At 39.2% G+C, this 20,501-nt stretch overlaps 2 protein-coding genes across 5 annotated transcripts in view; one reads left to right on the top strand and one right to left on the bottom strand.

Moving 5' to 3' along the window:
* RNF212 (ring finger protein 212) overlaps window positions 1-20,501 on the bottom strand; it is a 37,899-nt gene continuing 17,398 nt past the window's right edge. The window contains exons 1-10 of one of the 4 annotated variants that reach the window (XM_089529727.1): window positions 13,225-13,606; window positions 12,403-12,464; window positions 11,639-11,713; window positions 9,940-9,996; window positions 8,583-8,650; window positions 6,835-6,883; window positions 5,552-5,615; window positions 4,707-4,779; window positions 3,309-3,505; window positions 1-130 (exon numbers count right to left, since the gene is read on the bottom strand). In XM_089529727.1, the coding sequence (XP_089385853.1) occupies window positions 93-130; window positions 3,309-3,505; window positions 4,707-4,779; window positions 5,552-5,615; window positions 6,835-6,883; window positions 8,583-8,650; window positions 9,940-9,996; window positions 11,639-11,713; window positions 12,403-12,464; window positions 13,225-13,336 (795 nt within the window). In that variant the 5' untranslated portion in view covers window positions 13,337-13,606 and the 3' untranslated portion in view covers window positions 1-92. Of the gene's footprint in view, window positions 131-3,308; window positions 3,506-4,706; window positions 4,780-5,551; window positions 5,616-6,834; window positions 6,884-8,582; window positions 8,651-9,939; window positions 9,997-11,638; window positions 11,714-12,402; window positions 12,465-13,224; window positions 13,607-20,501 lie in introns of those variants that run through there. The other 3 variants (XM_089529728.1, XM_089529729.1, XM_089529730.1) reach the window with 3 other exon arrangements.
* On the top strand, window positions 15,181-19,998 carry LOC149310779 (N-acylneuraminate-9-phosphatase-like). Its single transcript, XM_089529726.1, is given in 3 exon segments — window positions 15,181-16,115; window positions 19,107-19,783; window positions 19,785-19,998. Coding segments are annotated over 3 exon segments (810 nt in total). The 5' UTR covers window positions 15,181-16,025; the 3' UTR covers window positions 19,828-19,998.

Genomic DNA, 20,501 nt, shown 5'->3' with positions numbered 1-20,501 from the left:
ATGTATTCACTTTTATATACTTCTTAATATACGTTTTAAAAGTATACAGTGGATGAGTTTTCTGTTTTGTTGAGCAGAGCTTGCACATGTACTTATTTTTGTAATGAATGTCCTGGAAGAATACCAGATCCTGTATAAAGAGAAAAGTAAAACTGAAATCAATATCATCGCTGAAGATGAAGTGCCAATGAAATGCCATTATGTCTAAGAAATATTACTGTATAATATAATATACAGTAATATTGTTAGATTGTAAAAGTAATGATTGTAAGAATGATTGTATACAATATACAATAATGATTGTAAGAAAGAAAAAGAAAAAAGCCAGATAATTGAAAATGGCAGCAATTATGTTTAGTAACAAAGACTTAAAGACACAGATTTATCCCAAAGGCATACAGGTATTCTGGTTTGGGCAATCATATCCTGAATGTGGTACTGCCTAGCAAGTTATTATTTAGTTACAAAGGCAACAAAAGCTCACTGTATGTCAGTTAAACTGTAGTGTAATTATATAGTTCTGTGAGTTAAAGAATGGTATTTTGTTCAAGGTCTCACATACATTAATAATTTCTGTTTAAGTAGCAGACCTGCCTTCTTAAAAAAGAGCAGTTCCTCCACACGCTAATACTTTATCCACACTAGATTTTTTTTACTTGTATACAAACATTGCACTGGGGGGGATGCAAATCACACCAGGAGACACCCTAAGGGAAAGTGACACCACTGCTCCTCAAACATCTGCTTTTTGGCAGAAATGGTCTATGGCATTTGCCTGTATCCCATTAAAATGCTGAACAGATGGGGTGAGTGGGATGATGCTTAGTGGAAGAAGTCTTCCTTTAAGACTGAGAGGTCTCAGTTTTTTTAAAAAAATTAAATTTTAACTTATTTTTTTCAAAAAATAAAATTTATTCTTTTTTTATTTTCTTTAAAAACAGTATCTTTTACCAAATTTTCCACTTCAAACACATGAAACTATGGCCCTCAACAGACTGGTAAAAATGCCAGTATGAGGGCAGTGTGGGGGCATGGCAATCACATTCTGCATGCTCCCATGCTGGCATCACGCCACCTGACCAACCACATGTCAGGTGGCATCACGCTGAACCAAAAAGCCACAGAAAGGGCACTGTGTTCACAGCGCAAAAAGAAGCCGCTTTTTGTAGCTTCTGTTTGCGCAGGTTGGGGGTGTGGTGTGCAGTTGCCGCATCCCCAACCCAGCGCCTTCAGGGGTGGCATGGCAGCGCCTCTTAATATAAGTCTGCCAAGCCCCTAAGTATATGTAAATGGATTGTGGCTGTGCACATGATATCATAATTTAAAGGCATAAATCTAATTTTGCTAGTTGTTCATGTCACAACTTTTAACGTGACAATCAGTGATATGGAGGATTTATGATTAATGAGTAACATTGTTCAAATAGCATGACTAAAGCTTCAGTATGGTGTGGTAAGAGAGGAAGTCAATGCAAGGGTGACACCATGAGTTATTACACCAGGTGATGCCAACCCTAATGCAGCCACTGTACTCAAAGAGACACATTGTACTTTTATTAAAGATTTCTTAGCAATGGCAATATGAGAGGGTACTGAAAAGTTCCTGGCTCAATCCACTTCCCAAAATATCAGGGTAGTTTTGTCACTGTAACTTGAAAGAGTGTTCTTTTGAATTATGAATTACCAAGTTTCAGGACTGTAGCTCTAATTTCTGAATTTTTTCAGATCATTGATAAAACTATGTCAACAAAAAGTGTGGAATTTTCAAGCACTGAAACTCAGACTGTGATGAAGTTCCTGTTCCTGCAAAAGAAAACCCCAAAGGAAATCCATCTGTGAATGATGTGAACATTGAGTGACAAGTGCCCATCATACTCAATTATGGAGAAGTGGTGAGCCAACTTCCATTGTGGAGATTTTGAGACTGAATATGCAGCATGGTCTGGAATGCCATCAGCAGTGCCAGCTTCTGAAAATGTTGAGTTTGTTCATGACCTGATCTTGGCAGATCAGCAAATCTCAGCTAAATAATTCATGTACAGTTGGCTATGCAGAGGTTGTCAGCCAAGTGTGTGCTGAAATGTTTAAATGCTGTCCAGAAATGAAAACAAGTGGATACCTCCAAGCTGATTTTGCAGGATTTTGAGCAATCTAATGATTTTTTTGAATGACTCATCACTGTTGATGAAACATGGTTCTACCACTATCATTTGGAGACCAAACAATAGTCCTTGCAATGGTGACACTTGGCTTTTCCATGGCCCAAGAAATTCAAGAGTTATTATTATTGCAGGACAATGTTCCTGCTCACAGAGCTGGCAAGGCAGCTTACAAATTTAAAACAGTCCAAGTTAAAACAGTATAAAACAGGCTAAATACAAGTTTAAAAAACAATTAAACAGTTCAAACAATTAAAAGCATTATATTATAAAAAAATTAAAATTTAAAACTCTTTAAATAAAACAAAAACAAAACAGCATTCATTGTCATGTGAAAGCCTGATGGCATAAAAACGTCTTTACCTGCTGCCAGAAGGACAGCAGGGACAGAGTCATCCTGGCCTCCTTAGGGAGGGAGTTCCAGAGCTTGGGAACAGCCACTGGAAAGGCCTTTTCTCTTGTTCCCACCAAACACACCTGAGAGGGTAATGGGACAGAGAGAAGGGCCTCTCTTGATGACCTTAATATTCTCTAGGGTTCGTACAGGGAGATGCGGTCCTTCAAATAGTCTGGACCCAAGCCGTATAGAGGATGAATGTTTTGAAGAATTTGGGGTTTGAGGGCATAAACCATCTTGTTCCATCTGACTATTTTCTGTTTCCAGATGTTAAATAGAGTTTGAAAGGACGAAAATTTCTGAATGATTCATAGGTGATAGCAACAATAGAGCAGCATTTCAGTGACCAGACATTATATATATATATATATATATATATATATATATATATATGAGTTAAAGAAACTTGAGAGATGATGTGCCAAGTGCATCAATCTTTGGGGTGAATGTGTGGAATAGCATGTAAGTTTCATGGCTCCAGGTCTTTCCTTCTTGGGCAGGCTGAGAACTTTTTAGCACCTCTTTGTACATATCATAGACAATATGCTGCAGAGCTGAATATACAGTACTGTGATCAATCCAGGCCTCTCTAGATGCTAGATGGAGTTCACCATGGCAGAGCAAGAACATGTATTATTTTAAATAGGCAAGAAGTAATTACCTGCCGAAGTCATAAGTTGCTATTATTATCCCATACAATCAATAGACTGCAATTTACACTTATTAATTTTAATAATTTCTGGACTTGCTTACCTAAATGTTGTCTTTGTAAAAGACTGCCAAGATTAATTGAGTGTTTTGCCATTGCTGGGAGTAAAGACGGTGTGCATAGATAGTGCTGAGTAGTTCTTGGTCCAAAAGCATCTGGCACATGACTTCTGTTATCTTGTGATGATACAAATTGTGACATATATGAAGTTCTATTAGCTGGTATTCGTAATGGTGATGACCTAGTAATTCAATGGATCACACTGAGTCTTTATAGTATATTGAGAAGACAGATATATACTGTGCAATCAATTATAATAGAATGTACATCTTTTAAATTTAGCAACAGATTTATTCTTACACATTTCCCCCCAAATGAATAACGAAATGAGAAATTTGCTGGGGAAATGATAAAGTTAGAAAGGGATAAATTGTGGCTGTCTGGAACCCTGAAAAGGTGCACCCTGAAAAGGTGCATCCCTATCATATGTGGGGTTATCCTCCAACATTTTCTTGTGGGTTCCCTCCCCCTTCCTTATAATACCATATGTTTAGATCAAATGATCAAAACAACCAGGCTGGAAACAGAGCTCCTTGGTGCTATATAACAATATGGGGGGGGGGGGGGAGCTTTCAATGGGGTGTGCACCCAAAAAATAATAATCAGAAAGTACTATCTTTGCTCCACAAACAACAACACAAGGTTTCTCCTAAAGCTGTACATAAGAACACTTCTTAAGTAGTGCTTTAGTAGATACTGCATCATTTTGTTGTGTTTCCCCAGTTGTCCCTTTTAATAGTAAAGGTGGAGGTTTTATACATACCAATAGTGCAGTGAAAGGACTGCTTATAGGTAGTTTGGGATGGGAGGAAAAGCACCCTAAGCAAGAACACAATATTCAGGGCTGGAAACAGATCTGACAGAGTTCTGGCATCCTCAATGTTAGTATCACTTGGTGCAGGTTCTTGGGGGGGGGGGGGAGCCAACTACTCAACTGCCCATTAGGGCTGCGGAGGGGGCTGGTTAGGCAACTAAGGCACCTTGGTCAGGTAAGAGAGGTTTATGTTTGTGAGTGACCCATCAGTCTCTAAGTCACATGAGAATATTATGTGTGACAGTAACATGGAAAGTTCTATGTTACAGAATTAAAAACAGATATGCTATATAGTCTGAAGCAAATTTTGAACAATTCATGTAGTACATAAATTGGAATGTAATACAGTAGATGCAGGTGTGTTCATTTTTTTTTAAAAAAAAAATATTACTTGCATGAAACAAGTACCTGACATTTCACTTTGGTACAATTCAACCATGGGAAATATATTTGTATAAAACAAAATCAATGTGAATAATGCCTTCTGTTCTCTGGGAAGATTGAAGCAAAAAAAGGTAACATTCTTATTTCTAGTGCAGAATTGCCTTTCAATGTTGTTTTTAATTACCTTATTGACCCTGACGAACTCTTTTGACATGAATTCTTTCCAGACAACTGAGAACTTCTGCATGAAACACTACCTGCAAATAATATTTCATATTACATCACAATATTAATTTCTATCTGTTTACCTGGGAGTAAGACCCACTGAATTCAGTACATGCCAGTAGACTTGTAAAGGATCATAATACATTACAATGCAATACATTATAGACCAAGTAATATCTTATTGTGAAGGTGCATTTGAAGATGCCCTGGTGGTGCAGTTGTTAAATGCCTGTACTGCAGCCACTTACTCAAAACCTTAAGATTGTGAGTTCAGTACTAGCAAGGCTTCAAGCTTGACTCAGGCTTGCATCCTTCCGAGATTGCTAAAATGAGTACCCAGCTTGTTGGGGGCAATTAGCTTACAGTTGTAAACCGCTTAGACACTGCTAGTTTGCATGCAAAGGTAAGTAGATAAATAGGTACCACTTCATTGTGACGATAACAGCATTTGGTTCAGTTATGCTGGCCACATGGCCACCACAGCAGTCCTTGAACAACACTGGCTCTTTGGCTTAGCAGTGGAGATGAGCACCGCTCCCTACAGTAAGTTACGACTAAACATTCATGTCAAGAAACTACCTTTACCTTTTACATCATGGGGAAAGGTGAAGCCTGGAGGGGGCTCTCCCATATTCAGAGGGACTCCTCCCACTGGTCACTCCTCTCACCAGATCCCAAAAGTACAATTTCCCCATTGATCCACAGTGTGGAATCACTGCATGAAGAATATCATTATCAGGCTATAGCATGAACCCATAGCTATTCATGAACAGCTTTAAAATATGGATAATTAACTCTTCTTACCCATATGTCCATCTTGAGGTGGGCTTATCAATGATATCCTTGTTGGTCCACCCACTGTTTCAGCCTACATGTCAACATTACAATAGATAATATAAAATAATTTTAAAATAAGTAACATAAATTCATATATATCTATTTGTCTTATGATTGATAACTTTTGCTACAGAGCTGATGAATCATGGACATATCAGGTTGTCAGGAATTCACTGTTTCTTTGAGAAGCAAAAATATTATTAATAATTTGTATTGATCAAAATAAACCAAAGGGACTGGAAACTGACCTTCCGAATGTTGTCAAATTCCTTTTTTTTTAAAAGATTGTAAACCTGAGGGCAGGGAAATGTCTAATTTTTAAAAATGTAAGCTGCTCTGATAGCCTTTTGGCTGAAGAGCGAGGTATAAATATTATAAATAAATAAATAAATAAAACTGCAGTTAGTTTATAATTAAAGCAGATACTTCTGTGCTCTTCTTCTCAAATATACCTGGAGAGAATGGGGAGAACATGAGACTGAAGTCTCCTGATGGATATGCTATTTTAACTCAAACCTTCCTATTTTATTTTATTTTATTTATTTTTTTGAAATTTAAAAATGGCAACTCTATATAATTGGATATTGTTTTATACAGTGCTGAAGACCGCCCATTGCTGAAATCATCCTTACTCTGGAGATACATAAAAGACTGAAGAGTGCAGGGGGGTCCTTTGGATCTTCACTTAATGAAAGCAGGTTTGAAATAAAAAAAGAATTCTAGACATGATTCAAACAGTGTGTTATGTACTCCGTATTAATTTAGAGTAAGTACCATTAGGGTTGGCCTTGCTTCTAATGGCCCTCCTTCTACACCGTTATACAAAAGTGTAACAGGTATCCATTGTATGGAGAGAACAGAAAAGGTACCACCTCCTAAAATCCAACATAGTAGGCTGTTCTTAAACAGTCAAGTCCAGAGAGAAAAGTAATGAGTACCTACAGTAAGATTCTAGTCAATGGCATGTTCTCTAGCAACAGCCAGGTAATACTGTATTACAGTGGGCCCTTGGTATCAGCTGGAATTTGATTTCATGACCCACCATGGATACCAAAATCCATGAATGCTCAAGTCCCATTAAATACAATGGGGTAGTAAAATGGTATCCCTTATATAAAATGGCAAAATCAAGTTTTGCATTTTGGAATTTATGTACTTTAAAAATATTTTCATGCCATGGATACTTGAATCCATGGATAAAGATTTATAATGACAACTATTTGTATATATGAAGTAAGCAAACAACTTACTTTCCTTACTGAAGATGGCACATAATCCACTTCCACTGATGAAACCCTACTAATAAAGAATGGAATACAAATGGGAAAATTAATATTCAACTTGTCAAATATTATAATGCCAGTTAAATTAATTTTTCAGACTGATTCAACAGAAATCACTACATCTAAGACCTGAAACAGACAGGCCAAATAGAGTGACTTTCGGCTGCTTCAAGGGTGTGGTGTTTAGATGACATATTCCCCCAAAGTGGCCAGAGGCTGCTCCAAGGCTGCCTAAGGCGGCTCGAAGCCACCAGCAAAAGGGGCAGATTTATTCCACTCCTGCTAGAGGCCTGCTCAGGACTGTGGCAGTGGCCTGCATTGAGAACGGACTGTCCGGTCACCACAGTCCTGAAGCGATCACGGCTGGCGATCACTCCTTGAGGGCCGTCTGCTTCGACCCTAAGGATTTGATTTGATGAGTAACTGATAATAAAATAGAGCATTGGAATAAGATAATATTATTGATGCTTTTGGAGGGGTGTGATACTGATTTTATAGTATCCATAGAACCATACAGCCACCGTGGTATAGTGGTTAGAGCAGTGGAGACCAGGGTTCGAATTTCTGCACAGCCATGGACACCATCAGGTAACCTTGGGCAAGTCACATTTTCTCATCTTCAGAAGAAACGAAAGGCAACCCCCAGTTCTTGCCAAGAAAACTCCATGATAGGTTCACCTTAGAATTGCCATAACTAGGAAACAACTTGAAGGCACACAACAACAAAAATGACCTGAAAGTGGTCCCAAGGCCTATCTAGCCCAGCCCCTTGGTTGTACAGGAATCCTCTGCTACAGTACTCCAAGAGACAACCATCTAAACACTGTTTAAAAACCTCCAATGCACATATCCAATGCACAATGTATCTTTATTTGCATATATAAGATCTGTGCTATGGATTCAACCCCTTTCTGGGTGTGATATAGATACATTTGCACTTTTAAATTACTATTATGAAGAACTAGACAAGGGTTAGGGTGACAGACAAATCCTATGCCTCAATTTAAAAGTAAGATCTGTTGGATTCCATGGAGCTTAGGTAAATGGATAAAGGACTGTAGCTGTAAAGCATAGTCAAAATTAATGGACAGTCAGACCTCACTTCCCAGATTGGTCAAGAGTTCATGGATGGTACCTTTATCATTTTTAGAATAATAAGAAAAACCCTTATAGTTAAACATACTTAAAAATTACCTACATAAAACAGATGAAAATTTAGCTTAAATTAATTAAACTGATCATTAAATGTTATTAAAATTCCTCCAATTCATTAATAAAATCTTTCTATACTGTATTTATATTTATCTATAAAAGAACCTTTTTGTTGTTATTGTGTGCCTTCAAATAGTTTCCAACTTATACACATAGCCTGAAGGTAATTTTTTCAATATTTTCTAATAGTTTTGTGCACGAAATAAAGTTTGTGTACACTTGAATATCAGAATGCAAAGGTATCATTACCTCAGCCACCCATGAAAAAAGTTTTGAGTTTTGGATCATTTTTGATTTCAAAATTCTGGATAAGGGAAACTCAACCTATAACTTTCTTTCCCATATAAGAATCTTACTGAAACAACCCAAAGATTCATCCAGTCCTGTGCCATGTGTTCCATATTAATTACTTTACAAAGTTCACAGGCGAGCATGAAGGTAACAGTCATCCCATGTAATATTCATAGTTTAATTACACTGTTAATAAGTAAAATCCTGCTTACTGTTGCAGTTGTTGCATCTGCTGAATCTGTTGTGTTGCCCTCTTAAGATATCCTTCCAGTTTTGTAATCTGCATGGAAAAATACACTCCAGTATAATTTCAACTTCTGTGATTTTACTGCCTCCCATAACCTACTGGAAAAGTTCAACTATCTTTAATGCGATTGTTCCAGAGTGAGTGCTTGATGGTCTACAGTCATAGCACTGTAACTGTTAGATGATACAAAGGTTAATATTTTTCTAGATCCTGTCCATCCACATCATGGAGTATATCACACGGAGCTTTTGGGTGGTTTTGTAGCTCAGTTCCAGCTCACTTCCGAAGTGATTGCACTTCCAACGATGCGGTTTCACCTCATAAAGGGACTGTTTTATCAGACACCATTGATTTCTATGGGAGCCCCTTGCGAATTGCTTCAGCAGCGTTTCTGAAGTCACCCCTCATTTTGGTTAAAACGGGAAAAAAGTGACTCCAGAGAATTCGCTTCCAGGCTGCCTTCGATTGCACCGTGATTTGGTCTGGTGTGGAAAAGCACTCCGATGCCACCCCCCTTGGCCCCTGCGTCCTGCTCTGTCATTCCCCTCCTCCTCCTTCATGCCATGTCCTCCTCTCTGCCAACCAGCCGATCCCATCATCCCCTGCATCCCCTGCGTCCCCCTAGACTAGACTCCAATCTGCTCCACTCCTTCAGCCTCCCACCAATCCCATCATCCCTGCCTTCTCCTAGACCCCCATCTGCTCCTCTCCTTCACCCTGACACCTAACCCATCATCCCCTAACTGCTCCTGCATCCTGATCCTGGCCCCAGCAACCCCAGCGAGCTATCCCATCATCCCCTGCTTTCTCCTAGACCCCGATGAAGGATGACAGCTAAAGAGGGGGCAGGGAAGGAGGACAGCGTCCGGAGCCCCACCGAGCATGTGCAAGGGGGCAGATTCGAATCATTGACCCCTCACAGTATGCTCTGGTGTGGTAATACATCACTTGACTAACTTGTAATCGAACTGACTTCTCTTCCCCTTCACTTCAGAAGGACAATAGAAAGGCAACCAGGTGTGGAAAAACATGATGTTTTAACCTCAATCCGAATTGCTAGAGAGGAGTGAGTCTGGATCTGGTGTGGAAAAACATCACGCTTTGCATTGCCAGAACAGGAGTGACTGCGGATCTGAGCTGCACCCCCCCCATGTGTGATAAAGTCCCATGTGAAGTAAGAAGCTCTGCCTCTGACATTTAATGTACTGTAATATTGGTTATATTGACAGGTTAGTCAATCTGTTACATTTTGACAATATGTATAAGAATGTGCATGTAATCTCATGAAACTACCTCCAAAATATTTAAAATCAATTCAGTACCTTTCCTCTGTAATGTGCTAATAATTGTTGTCTGTGCTTTTCCTGGAACTGGACAATCTAGAAATTGGGAGAGGAGGTAGAAAATGAGCACCACAAAAGAAATATTGCTTATTAATTGCTGCAGCCAGAGCAGACCAAGAACTGGAGGAAAGTCTGATTCCAGGAACCCACATGGATACCAAAATTAATGAATGCTCAAGTCCCCTTAAATACAATTGCATAGTAAAATAGTATCCCTGATATAAAATGGCAAAATCAAGGATTGTGAAGTGGAAAGCTTTCATAGCTGGCATCTATAGTTTTTTGGCGGGGTTTTTGGGCTATGTGGCTGTGTTGATATGTTGATTTTCTGGAGTGGGCAGGTGAATTTTATTTTTCAGAAATCTGGCAGCTCAAATAGTATGTGTACATGAGAATAACATATATAAATGTCCTGGGGTCTAATTAAAACTATTACTTAAGTCTACTAGCACAGGAGATAATGGGCATGGAACATACTGAAAATCTGCAATATTCCTAAATTTTCTTGTCATTAGTTTAAAGTTTAAAAACAGTGCAATTTCAGACATTAAAGTGTTAGAGGTCAGACTTATGTTAACTACTTCTCAGCCTACTCATAACTTTTAAAGGAAATTTTCACCTAATATTAATTTAGACAATTAGCTTTGTGTGTGAGTATGTGCATGTAAGCAGAAAATTGGCTACAGGAAACTGTCAGATGCTCTGGAATTTAAATAGATAATAAACACATTCACAAGGGTACACTAGACCCTAGACACTTGATGAAACTAGAGAGGAACTCTATAACCAACACTAGATGAGGTGTCATTAGAAGTAACAGACAGATGACAAGATAAAGGATGAGTCATAAGGTGAAGAACTTTCATGATTGGTCAGCCAACAAGCTGACTGGATGTAAGAACAGGACAAAATCAAGCCCAGGTAGAGTTCTTACCAGGCTGTTCTACAGCCTCCAATGCAACAGATGCTGTTTTGATCATACAATACAATCATTCCTAATAGTCTGATTATTTGCCTTTACATGCTGCCCTAAAATGCTGATTTATGTTGATACTGGTAAGACTGATAAAAATAGATATACTTAGGTAATTATGAATGTTGTTAAGATTCAGCAAGGGGAATTTAAAAGGGTAAAATATATTTAAATATGAAAAATACAGTTTAAAGACATATGTCAATGTGTATAATCTATGGGCAGTCCTTTTCCAGCCTTCACTTATGCTTTACTCAGATGCCTATTGAAATAACCCTATGTACTAAGCACCTTGGGAAGAAGAACAAAATATGCATTGAAGGGTCTCAGTTTCAAGCTAAGGGTCCAGTTTCATCACATTCTTTACTTGGTTAAAATGTTGCCCTCCATTTTAGATACTGCAGGTTTATTAATATGAAGGTTATTAAACACACCTTTAAAACACTATGTTGGAGGAAGAAACATGCCCCAGTGTTTCAAGAATTGCTATTTTTATAGAACCTATATAAATCCATATTTTTCTTCTTTTAAAAGTTACATGAAAGTTAATTTTTAAGCAACGATTTGCTATATTTTATCTTATGAAGGAGATAACACAGAATTTTCTCCAGTAATACGGTAATAAATTGGAAATGACAGAGCAGATGTGAAAATCGTTACCTAATACATTCTTGTGAAAAATATTAAAAATAATAGACAACTCACTTGTGTAACTTCTTTGGAATATTTTCTGCATAATCCATCTATTCCCATAAACAGAGCCTGGATATCTGGATTCATCTGCAGTGAAACATTACATATAGCAAAAATAATAAAAGTAGATGTTTTTGAAATCCACAGAAGTAAGTCACTTTGCAGGAAAATCTTAAGACACCATCTTTATTCTCAGTATCATGGGTTAAAATAGATATCAGAATCAATAAAAATAAATGCCTTCTTCACACAATGTACATATGCTCATTTAATTCTTTCAGTGGTGTGAACAAGGCAGATATCTAAGGTCCCACTCAGCAAAATGAACAGGATGGCCCCCAAATGTGGCAGGGTTGTCTTAATGTTTTCAAATAAATTAAGTGATACACTCTGCCACCTAGAGAGGGAAAGCCTCATTGTTCTTTTAAATCTGGAGCCTAAAATTACCTGCAGTCACAATTGAATTCACTGTCAAACAATATTGCAATACTTATTAACATCAGTGATTTTAAAATATTAGAAACATTTCTAGATGATCTGCCAGTAGCTCAGTATAAACCACACTGTGTATTCTGCTAATGGTGCATGTATTCACTAACCTTGGGCAACAAAATTGTAATTAAAACAGAAGCACACTTAAATGGAATTGCATTTCAGTGACACGAATAAGACCAGGTAACTGTAAGTGCCTGGATCTGAGGTACACATTGAATATCCTGTTTTTAAAGCATTTTGCAAATTACTAAATTCACTGTAGTTATAATATTTTGCTATACCTTTTTTGAAAGTACTATTGTTCGACAAGGAGCTCTGCAAATCACACACTCATCTTTTTTACCTAAAAAAATAAAGATTAATTTATGCTATGTATCATTTGGACTGGTAAATGTGTGCTGCCATGTGTGATAAATTACAAATCTTGAAATATAAGTTTCATTGATAAGGCCTGACTCAGCCATTATTTCTGTGTGTTTTTCTCATATTCACATGTTATAGAATGCATTACAATGGATTAATCTGATTTACTAGACTAATTACAATTTAATTTTTTTTTGGGGGGGGGAGGAGGTTGTGTGTAGAAGGTCTCTTTCCATTTATGGAAGGGTTTTGAACCATTGGATGATGCCAGTGAAGAAAAAAGTCCTTTATTTTCCAGTCTCTCAATCTTCTGGCACAGATTTTCAGGAGGCACAAAGAGCAGCAGGGGGAAGGCCTATGAGACCCTGGGATCTGTAGTTTTACAAGGTCTTTCGCCTTCTCTGGCAAAGAGTGCTGGTGCCTCAAAAAAACCCTACAAATCCTAGGTTTCTGTAGCATGGAGCGAAACACTTTCTTCACACTGTGGGTGCATCTACACTATAGAAATGAAGCGGTTTGACACCACTTTGACTGCTATAGCTCCAGCCTATGGGCTCCTGGGATCTGTAATTTTACAAGGCCTTTCGCCTTCTCTGCACATCCCAGGCACATTTTATTCCTGCAGTGTAGATCCAGGGTTGCACAGGAGCAGCCATTTTAAGCCTTTGGGGGATGAGCCAAGGTGAAGGAAGGAAGCCTGCTCTTGTGGGTGGCTGTCAAGGGCCACAGGGCAGGTTTACCTTTCTGGAGGCATTGCTCACAGAAAACATGGCCGCAGCTGGTCAGGCTGAACTTTGAGGCGGCACCCCGGGGCTTTTGGAAACAGGCGTTGCAGAACACAAGGGCAGCCATTTTCTCAAGCTGCCTTTGAGGCAGCGGGGACAAACACACCGGTTTGGGCCCCTCGGCGGGAAAGGGACAGCAGCCACCAGGCCGCCATTCAAATTAGGTCCTCAGAAGCCTGCCCTAGAGAGAGAAAGAGACTGCCTGAGGGAGAACTGAAGAGACACTTCTTTCTCATCTCTCTCAGAAACTAGACAGGAACTTTCTGCAACCCAACTACTGAGTCCGGAAGGGGCCCAGAGCAAGGCCTCATGAGGGGGAATCTACGCAGTAAAAATAACACACTTTGACACCACTTTCACTGCTTTAGGCCCAGCCTATGGACTTCTGTGATCTGTAGTTTTACAAGGCTTTTTGCCTTCTTTGCCAAAGCGTGACATGAGGTGCCTCACAAAAACTACACACCCCAGGCGCCAAACTGCATTATTTCTACAGTGTAGATGCACCTTGAAGTCCCCACAGGAGTTGGTGATGGAGAGACCAGAAATACAGAACGTATAGGTCCAAAACTAAATAAAGTATAATAATAATAACAACAACAACAACACACTACAGAAATAATCCAGTTTGAGACTGCTTTAACTGCCCTGGCTTGGTGCTAGGGAATCCTGGGAATTGTAGTTTGTCGTGGCACCATAGCTCTATGACAGTGAAGGCTAAATGTCTTACAAAACTACACTTCCCAGAATTCTCTCACATTGAGCCAGGGCAGTTAAAGCAGTCTCAAACTGGATTATTTCTTCAGTGTGTTTTGGACCATAAACTCCCATTTTATATTCAGCTGTGTGTGTTGTGTGCCTTCCAAGTCATTTTCGACTTACAGCGATCTTAAGGCAGGGTAACCAGATTTCCTCCTTTTTCCAGGACATGTCCTACATTTCCACCTTCTGTCCAGGAGGAATTTTAAAAAGCCCTCCATTTTGAGCATGACTAAGAAGCATGAATTTAGATTTCTATGAGTGTTTCCAGCTTTTATTTGGCAATGACATACATTTTTCTGGAATGTCAAACCTCAGTGGGTAACCCTGGGCAAGTCACACTCTTACAGCCTCAGGGGATGGCCATGGCAAAGCTCATCTCAAGAAATTTGTTAAGAAAACCCTGTGATGTTGTTTCAGACCTTAGTAAAGATGGTATACTGTCTGGGGAGGATATATTTTGTGCAGGCAGGCTCTTCCTCCTCCTGGCCATGTGGCAATAGGGAGATTTTCAAAGTCCAGAAAATGTAAAGTCTATTTGCATGTCAGCAAGGACTCCTCTTCTGCAATCCAGTATGTCTTCATTCCAGTGAGGTCACAGGCCTTTTTGTAGGCAGAGAACAATGGATTCATCAAGAAGTCTCCAGTTTTTGCATCAGGAACATTTGGTTATTGTAATATATGAACACATGTACAAGAGCCAATCACACATTTCATGTTGCATTGAGTTCAGCTGTAATCCAGGAGTGTTTCTTGCACTGCAACCCCCAGCACCCCTAGCTACCTTAGGCAATGGTAAGAAACGATGGGAGCTGCAATTCAAGAACATCCAGAGGTGGTAGAATTCAAAGGTATAGCCGTGTTAGTCTGGAAAATCAGTATGCAAAGGGATCTTGCTACACCTTTGGACTTTATCACACAGGGAAAACAGGGCAAAATTGGGGTTTAAACAGCCGCTTATCCCGTGCAAAAGGAGATATCGCATTTTAGATTTTCACATGACGTCACCATTAAAGAGGCAATAAAGGGGCAATACACAGCAACAAATCATTCACTGGGATAATCCCGAAAATGATTTGTTGATCTTTATTGCCTCTTTAATAGCAATGTGTCTGAAAATCTTAAATGCAATATCGCATTTTGCACAGGACAATCAGCTGTTTAAACCCCCAATTTTCCCTGTCTGATAAAGTAACTAAGAGGGTAGTGGGGTAATGTGGTAACTGAAAGGAATAAGTTGGTAGCATGAGCTTTCCTAGACTTGAGCCTACTTTCTCAAACCATATCAACAACAACACAACTGGCTTATATAAGTCTGTCCCTGGATTCTCCACTCCAAGTAAGCATCTGAAGAAGTAGGCTCAAGTCTAGGCAAGCTCATGCTACCAGCTTCCCTTTTCCAGTTAAGTCTCCAAACTGCTACAAGATCCTTTTGCATACTGGTTTTCCAGACATACTGCCCTACAATTTTCTTTGGAGGCTTTTAAACAGAGACTGAATGGCCATCCGTCGGTAGCGCTTTGATTGTGAGTTCCTGCATGGCAAAGGGTTGACTGGATGACCCTTGAGGTATTTTACAGCTCTGTTATTTTATATGCCTATATCTGCCTCCTGTTGCATTTTGGGGTTTGTAGTTCAGTGAGGCCTAGGAGCTCCTTGGCTGAGAATTCTAAACGCCCCTCCTTAAACTGCAAATCCCAGGATGCAACAGAGGCACCCAGAGCAATAAATGTAGAATAGCAGCTCTATATGAGTGTTAGTGCAGTAATATATTTCTCTTTAAATAGTGATTTTCCAGATACAATAGTCTCCCCTTGCATACGGATTTTCCAGACTAACAGGGCTGCTATAGCTTTAATCCTTCTTTGTTTGTCTACAGCTATGAGATCAATGGGCAGCAGGGAAACTTGAGCAGCCCCAGGACTTCTGCATTCCTCTCGCGAGACTAAAAGAAAGGCTTCTTCCACTGGTGAGGTTGCAGGAAGAAGCCTCTGGGTCCAATGGCTCTGCAAGGGACCAAGGCTGTCTTCTTTGACCTGGACAACACCTTGATCGACACAGCTGGAGCTGGCAGGAGGGCCATTGAAGAGGTACTAGATTAGGCAGTTCCCTCCCTCTCTTCCTCCTTCTCTTGGGGAACTAGGGCTGCCCAGCATGGCCAGATGTCCTCTAACCCCAAAGGAGGACAAGGCATACACACATCCCAAATGGAGGACATTCAGGGCAAAATGGAGGGCCTGACCAAATAAAAGCTAAGGATGAATTTTAAATGTGGATTGTTTTAATGTGTGCATATCTTGTCCTTTTAAAACTCTATGCATGTCCTTCTAAAACCAGTGGTCCCCCAAACTGTGCTCTTTAAGAGTTTTTGGACTTCAGCTCCCAGAAGCCTCAGCCATGTTGGCCAATAGTCAGGGATTCTGGGAGCTGAAGTCCAACATCCCTTAAAAAGCACAGCTCTAAATTGATGTGTATTTTAATTGATGTGTCTTAACTGATGTGTGTTAATTGTTGTTGTCCCCTGCCTCGATCCCTGGGGAGAGGCAAGTAAGAAGTAATAATAACAATAATAATAATAATTTTTAATACTAACATTTCAATCTTCTGTCCAGGAGGAATGTCAAGGTGCCCTCCATTTTGAGCAGGACTAAGAAGCATAGATTTAGGTTTATAGGGGTGTTTTTCATCATCATCATCATCATCATCCCTATATATGTAAATACATGCTTCTTAGTCCTGCTTATTATTATTAAAACACTCCTATAAATGTAAATCCGTGTTTTGTAGTCCTTCTCACAATGGAGGACATTTTTGACATTGCTAGTGGACAGAAGGCTGGAATGTAGGACATAGTCTGGTCACCCTGGGGATACATCCACACTACAGAAACAATCCAGTTTGACACTGCTTTAACTGCCATGGCTCAATTGCTCAATTGGGAATTGTAGGTTTTTTTGTGAGACATTTAGCCTTCTCTGTCAAAGAGCTCTGGTGCCTCAACAAACTACAGCTCCCAGAATTTCACAGCATTGAGCCATGGCAGTTAAAAGTGGTGTCAAACTAGGTTATTTCCGCAATGTGGATGCAGCCTAGGAAGCGCAGAAGGAAAGGTTGCATCTCTGAGGCTTAATTTATTTTTTTTAATAAATCTTTATTATATATCATAAAAACAAACAACAAATAAACAAGCAAACAACAAATACCTGTACACAAATAGAAAGAAAAAAACTATTAAAAAAAGGACTTCTAAGGACCTCAGCCTTAGTGGATCTTCATGATATAAAATGACTTTGTATAAAGAGTTTATAATTACTCAACTGCAACTCATCCGATTCAGTTAAACTGAACATCTTAACACTAAATTATACAAACGTGATTAATAGAGTTCAAATTCTTACATCCCTTTCTAATTAACTAGCTCTAATTAAAAGGGCGACCTGAGGCTTAATTTTAGGTGGATTCCAAGTAGAAATAAGGTAATCTGACACCACTTTTAAGTGCTCTAGCTCCAACCTATGCAACCCTGGGATTTGTAGTTTTACAAGTTCTTTAGCCATCTCTGCCAAAGAGTGCTCACATAAACTAGATCCCAGGATTCTGTACGATGGAGCATTAAAGTGGTGTCAAAATGCACTGTGTCTGCAGTATAGAATTTGGCTATTTATATCCTCTAAAGTGGCCACTGTGTGATCTTGGGCAAATCACACTCTCATCCTCAAAGGATGGCCATGACAAACCTCCTCTAAACAAATTTTGATAAGAAAACTCCATGATATTCCACCTTAGAGGTCACCATAACTCAGAAGCAACTTGAAAGCACACAACAATGACAACAATAACAATTGACCATACCCACTAGGCTTAAACACCAACTACTGGGTTAAAGTAGCTAATATCATTGGTCATACAGCTCTTATTTTGTAGACGTTGGCCTGTTACAGACTGCCAAAATAAAGCTGCTTTGGGTCTCTTTGGAGGTATGCTATTTAAATGATGCATGGGTCCTAAGAGTCTGGAGGTCGCGCCAAAGCCACACTCCATTCCTAAGCACTGGAGGGCAGCTTTGGTGCTTCCGGATTCTTAGGATGCACGCATTATTTAAACAGAATACCTCCAAAGAGACCCGAAGCAGCTTTATTTTGGCAGTCTGGAACAGACCGTTGTATTTTACTGCCAGGAAAGGCAAGAGGCACTTTGGGATTTTATGCCATATTTGCCAGGATAACTTAGTACGCACCTTGACTTGGGTAGATGTGAGAAAGGTGCTTTTTCCTGCCTCTTGCAGTAAAATGCTCAGTCTAGTTTTCAGAGAAAAGCCCATTGTCAGCTGTAAGACAGGAAACAGTCTGAAAGAACTGTACCATATATCCTTTGTTAAGATATCTTTGAGTTTAGAAGAGGACAGATTCTGGAAGATGGACCTGTGGGCCTGTCAGTAGTAGTGGCATGTGTGTGTGTTAGATACCATGCAGGTCACATGTATGTGGTGATCAGAAGCTCGTCATTTATTCAGGGTTGGATAATTCAAGGTAAGTGAATGTGAATGGGTGGGATAAAAGGAGGGATATTCCTGCATGTCTTCTTCTTATTGTTATTTAAAGAATGAATTTGTGGGATAGAGATCAGTATTGGATTCTCATTATGAATTTCAAATCAATCAGATAGCACCAAACTTTAGATATGTGACATAATTACATTCCCCAAAATGTGTCATGATTTGCCACATTAGAGTGGAAGAGAATGGGACTCAGGTATCCTAAAGTGAAATCTTTATTTGAGATGATGCAGCCTATACAATAAGTGCAGGCCTATACCGCTGATGCAGAATAATTTTGTTGTGTACTGTCAAGTAATTTCTGACTTATGGCAACCCTAAGGTGAACCTATGATGTTTTTTTTCTTGGCAAGGCCTTCCTCTGATGCTGACAGAATGCGACTTGCTTGAGTGGAGATTTGAACCATGTCTATGCTCTTTTTCATTCCAGTAGAACAACTTGATTAATAAGCCATTGCCTGATAGAAGACAAAATTGTACAATTTGAACTGAACTGATTCTTTCTGTTTTAACCCTCTGGTCATAGGTGATTAATGTCTTACAGTCAAAACATCATTGTGATGAAAGAGAAGCCTGCATGATATGCGATAAATTCCAAGCCAAATTGCTTAAAGAATGCTATGATCCTTCTAAAATGTGTATTACTGACCTCAGGATTCAACACTGGGAAGAAGCTATACAAGAAGTAAAGGGAGGGACAGTCAATCGGAATCTGGCTGCAGAATGCTATTTCCTTTGGAAAACTACTCGCTTGCAACATTTGACTTTGTCAGAGGAGACACGAAGGATGCTTATTGACCTCAGAAAGGTTTTCAAGTTGCTTCTGCTAACAAATGGAGAATCACAGACACAAAGGGAAAAGATTGAGGCTTGTGCCTGCCAACCATATTTTGATGCCATTGTTGTAGGAGGAGAGCATCAAGAAGAAAAACCAGCATCCTCAATATTTCATCACTGCTGTGAACTTCTAGGAGTTCAACCTGAGGACTGTGTGATGGTTGGTGACTCTCTAGATACAGACATTCAAGGAGGCTTGAATGCAGGTTTGAAAGCAACAATTTGGGTAAATAAAGCCACAGTGACACAAAAACCTACTTCTCCAGTCCCTCACTATATTATTTCTTCTGTTCTTGATCTTCCTGGACTTCTTCCTAACAAAGGAGCTACTACATTAGAAATTAACAAGGCTGCTGGTAATTGTAATATGTGAGTTTTCCACAGAAAAGTCAAAGACTTTACCTAGCTAGGGCTGATGATAAGGACTTTTTTCATGTGAAAATTAAATTGGTTTATCTTAAATGTTCTATAATTTGAATGTTTTTTTAAAAAAATACATTAGCTATAATATATGTTTGATTCTCTTTGATTTCTCTTTGATTTCTTTGTTCTATCCCACATTAACAGTGTTCACATGAGGCACAAATATGAGTAAACCCCAATGTGTACATGTCTCAATAACACTCCAAAGACTCATCTTGTGACAACACACTCACCGACAGGAGATGGCAGCAAACTTAGCTATGAAGCATCTAACTATGAGCGTATTCAAAGAGTAGAAAACTGACATTTTACCATTAATTTTGTCACTTAAAAACACTATTTAATTGTAATAGTTAACTTCAACCTACTTGAACTGAAATGAGTGGAAGTGAAAGAATGGAAACTTGCTGTGCCAGTGCATAAGATGTTCAGGCTTAGGAAAAAAGAACAGAGCTGCACTGTGAATGATTTGGCCAATTTTAAATATATTTATTTAGAAGTATGGATATGTGTGTGCCTTCATGTCACCTATCAACTTATCTTTCATAGGGTTTTCTTAGGCAAGGAATACTCAGAGGTGATTTGCCAGTTCCTTCCTCTGAAATTTAGCCCACAGTACCTGGTATTTTTTGGTGATCTATTCTGTTTCTCTGTATTCAGT

This window comes from Sceloporus occidentalis, unplaced genomic scaffold (genome assembly GCF_023333645.1).
Source record: "Sceloporus occidentalis isolate IW3139 unplaced genomic scaffold, rSceOcc1.0.p SCAF_6, whole genome shotgun sequence".
In the NCBI taxonomy this organism is placed as follows: Eukaryota; Metazoa; Chordata; class Lepidosauria; order Squamata; family Phrynosomatidae; genus Sceloporus; species Sceloporus occidentalis.
This window is presented reverse-complemented; position numbering and strand designations above follow the sequence as displayed.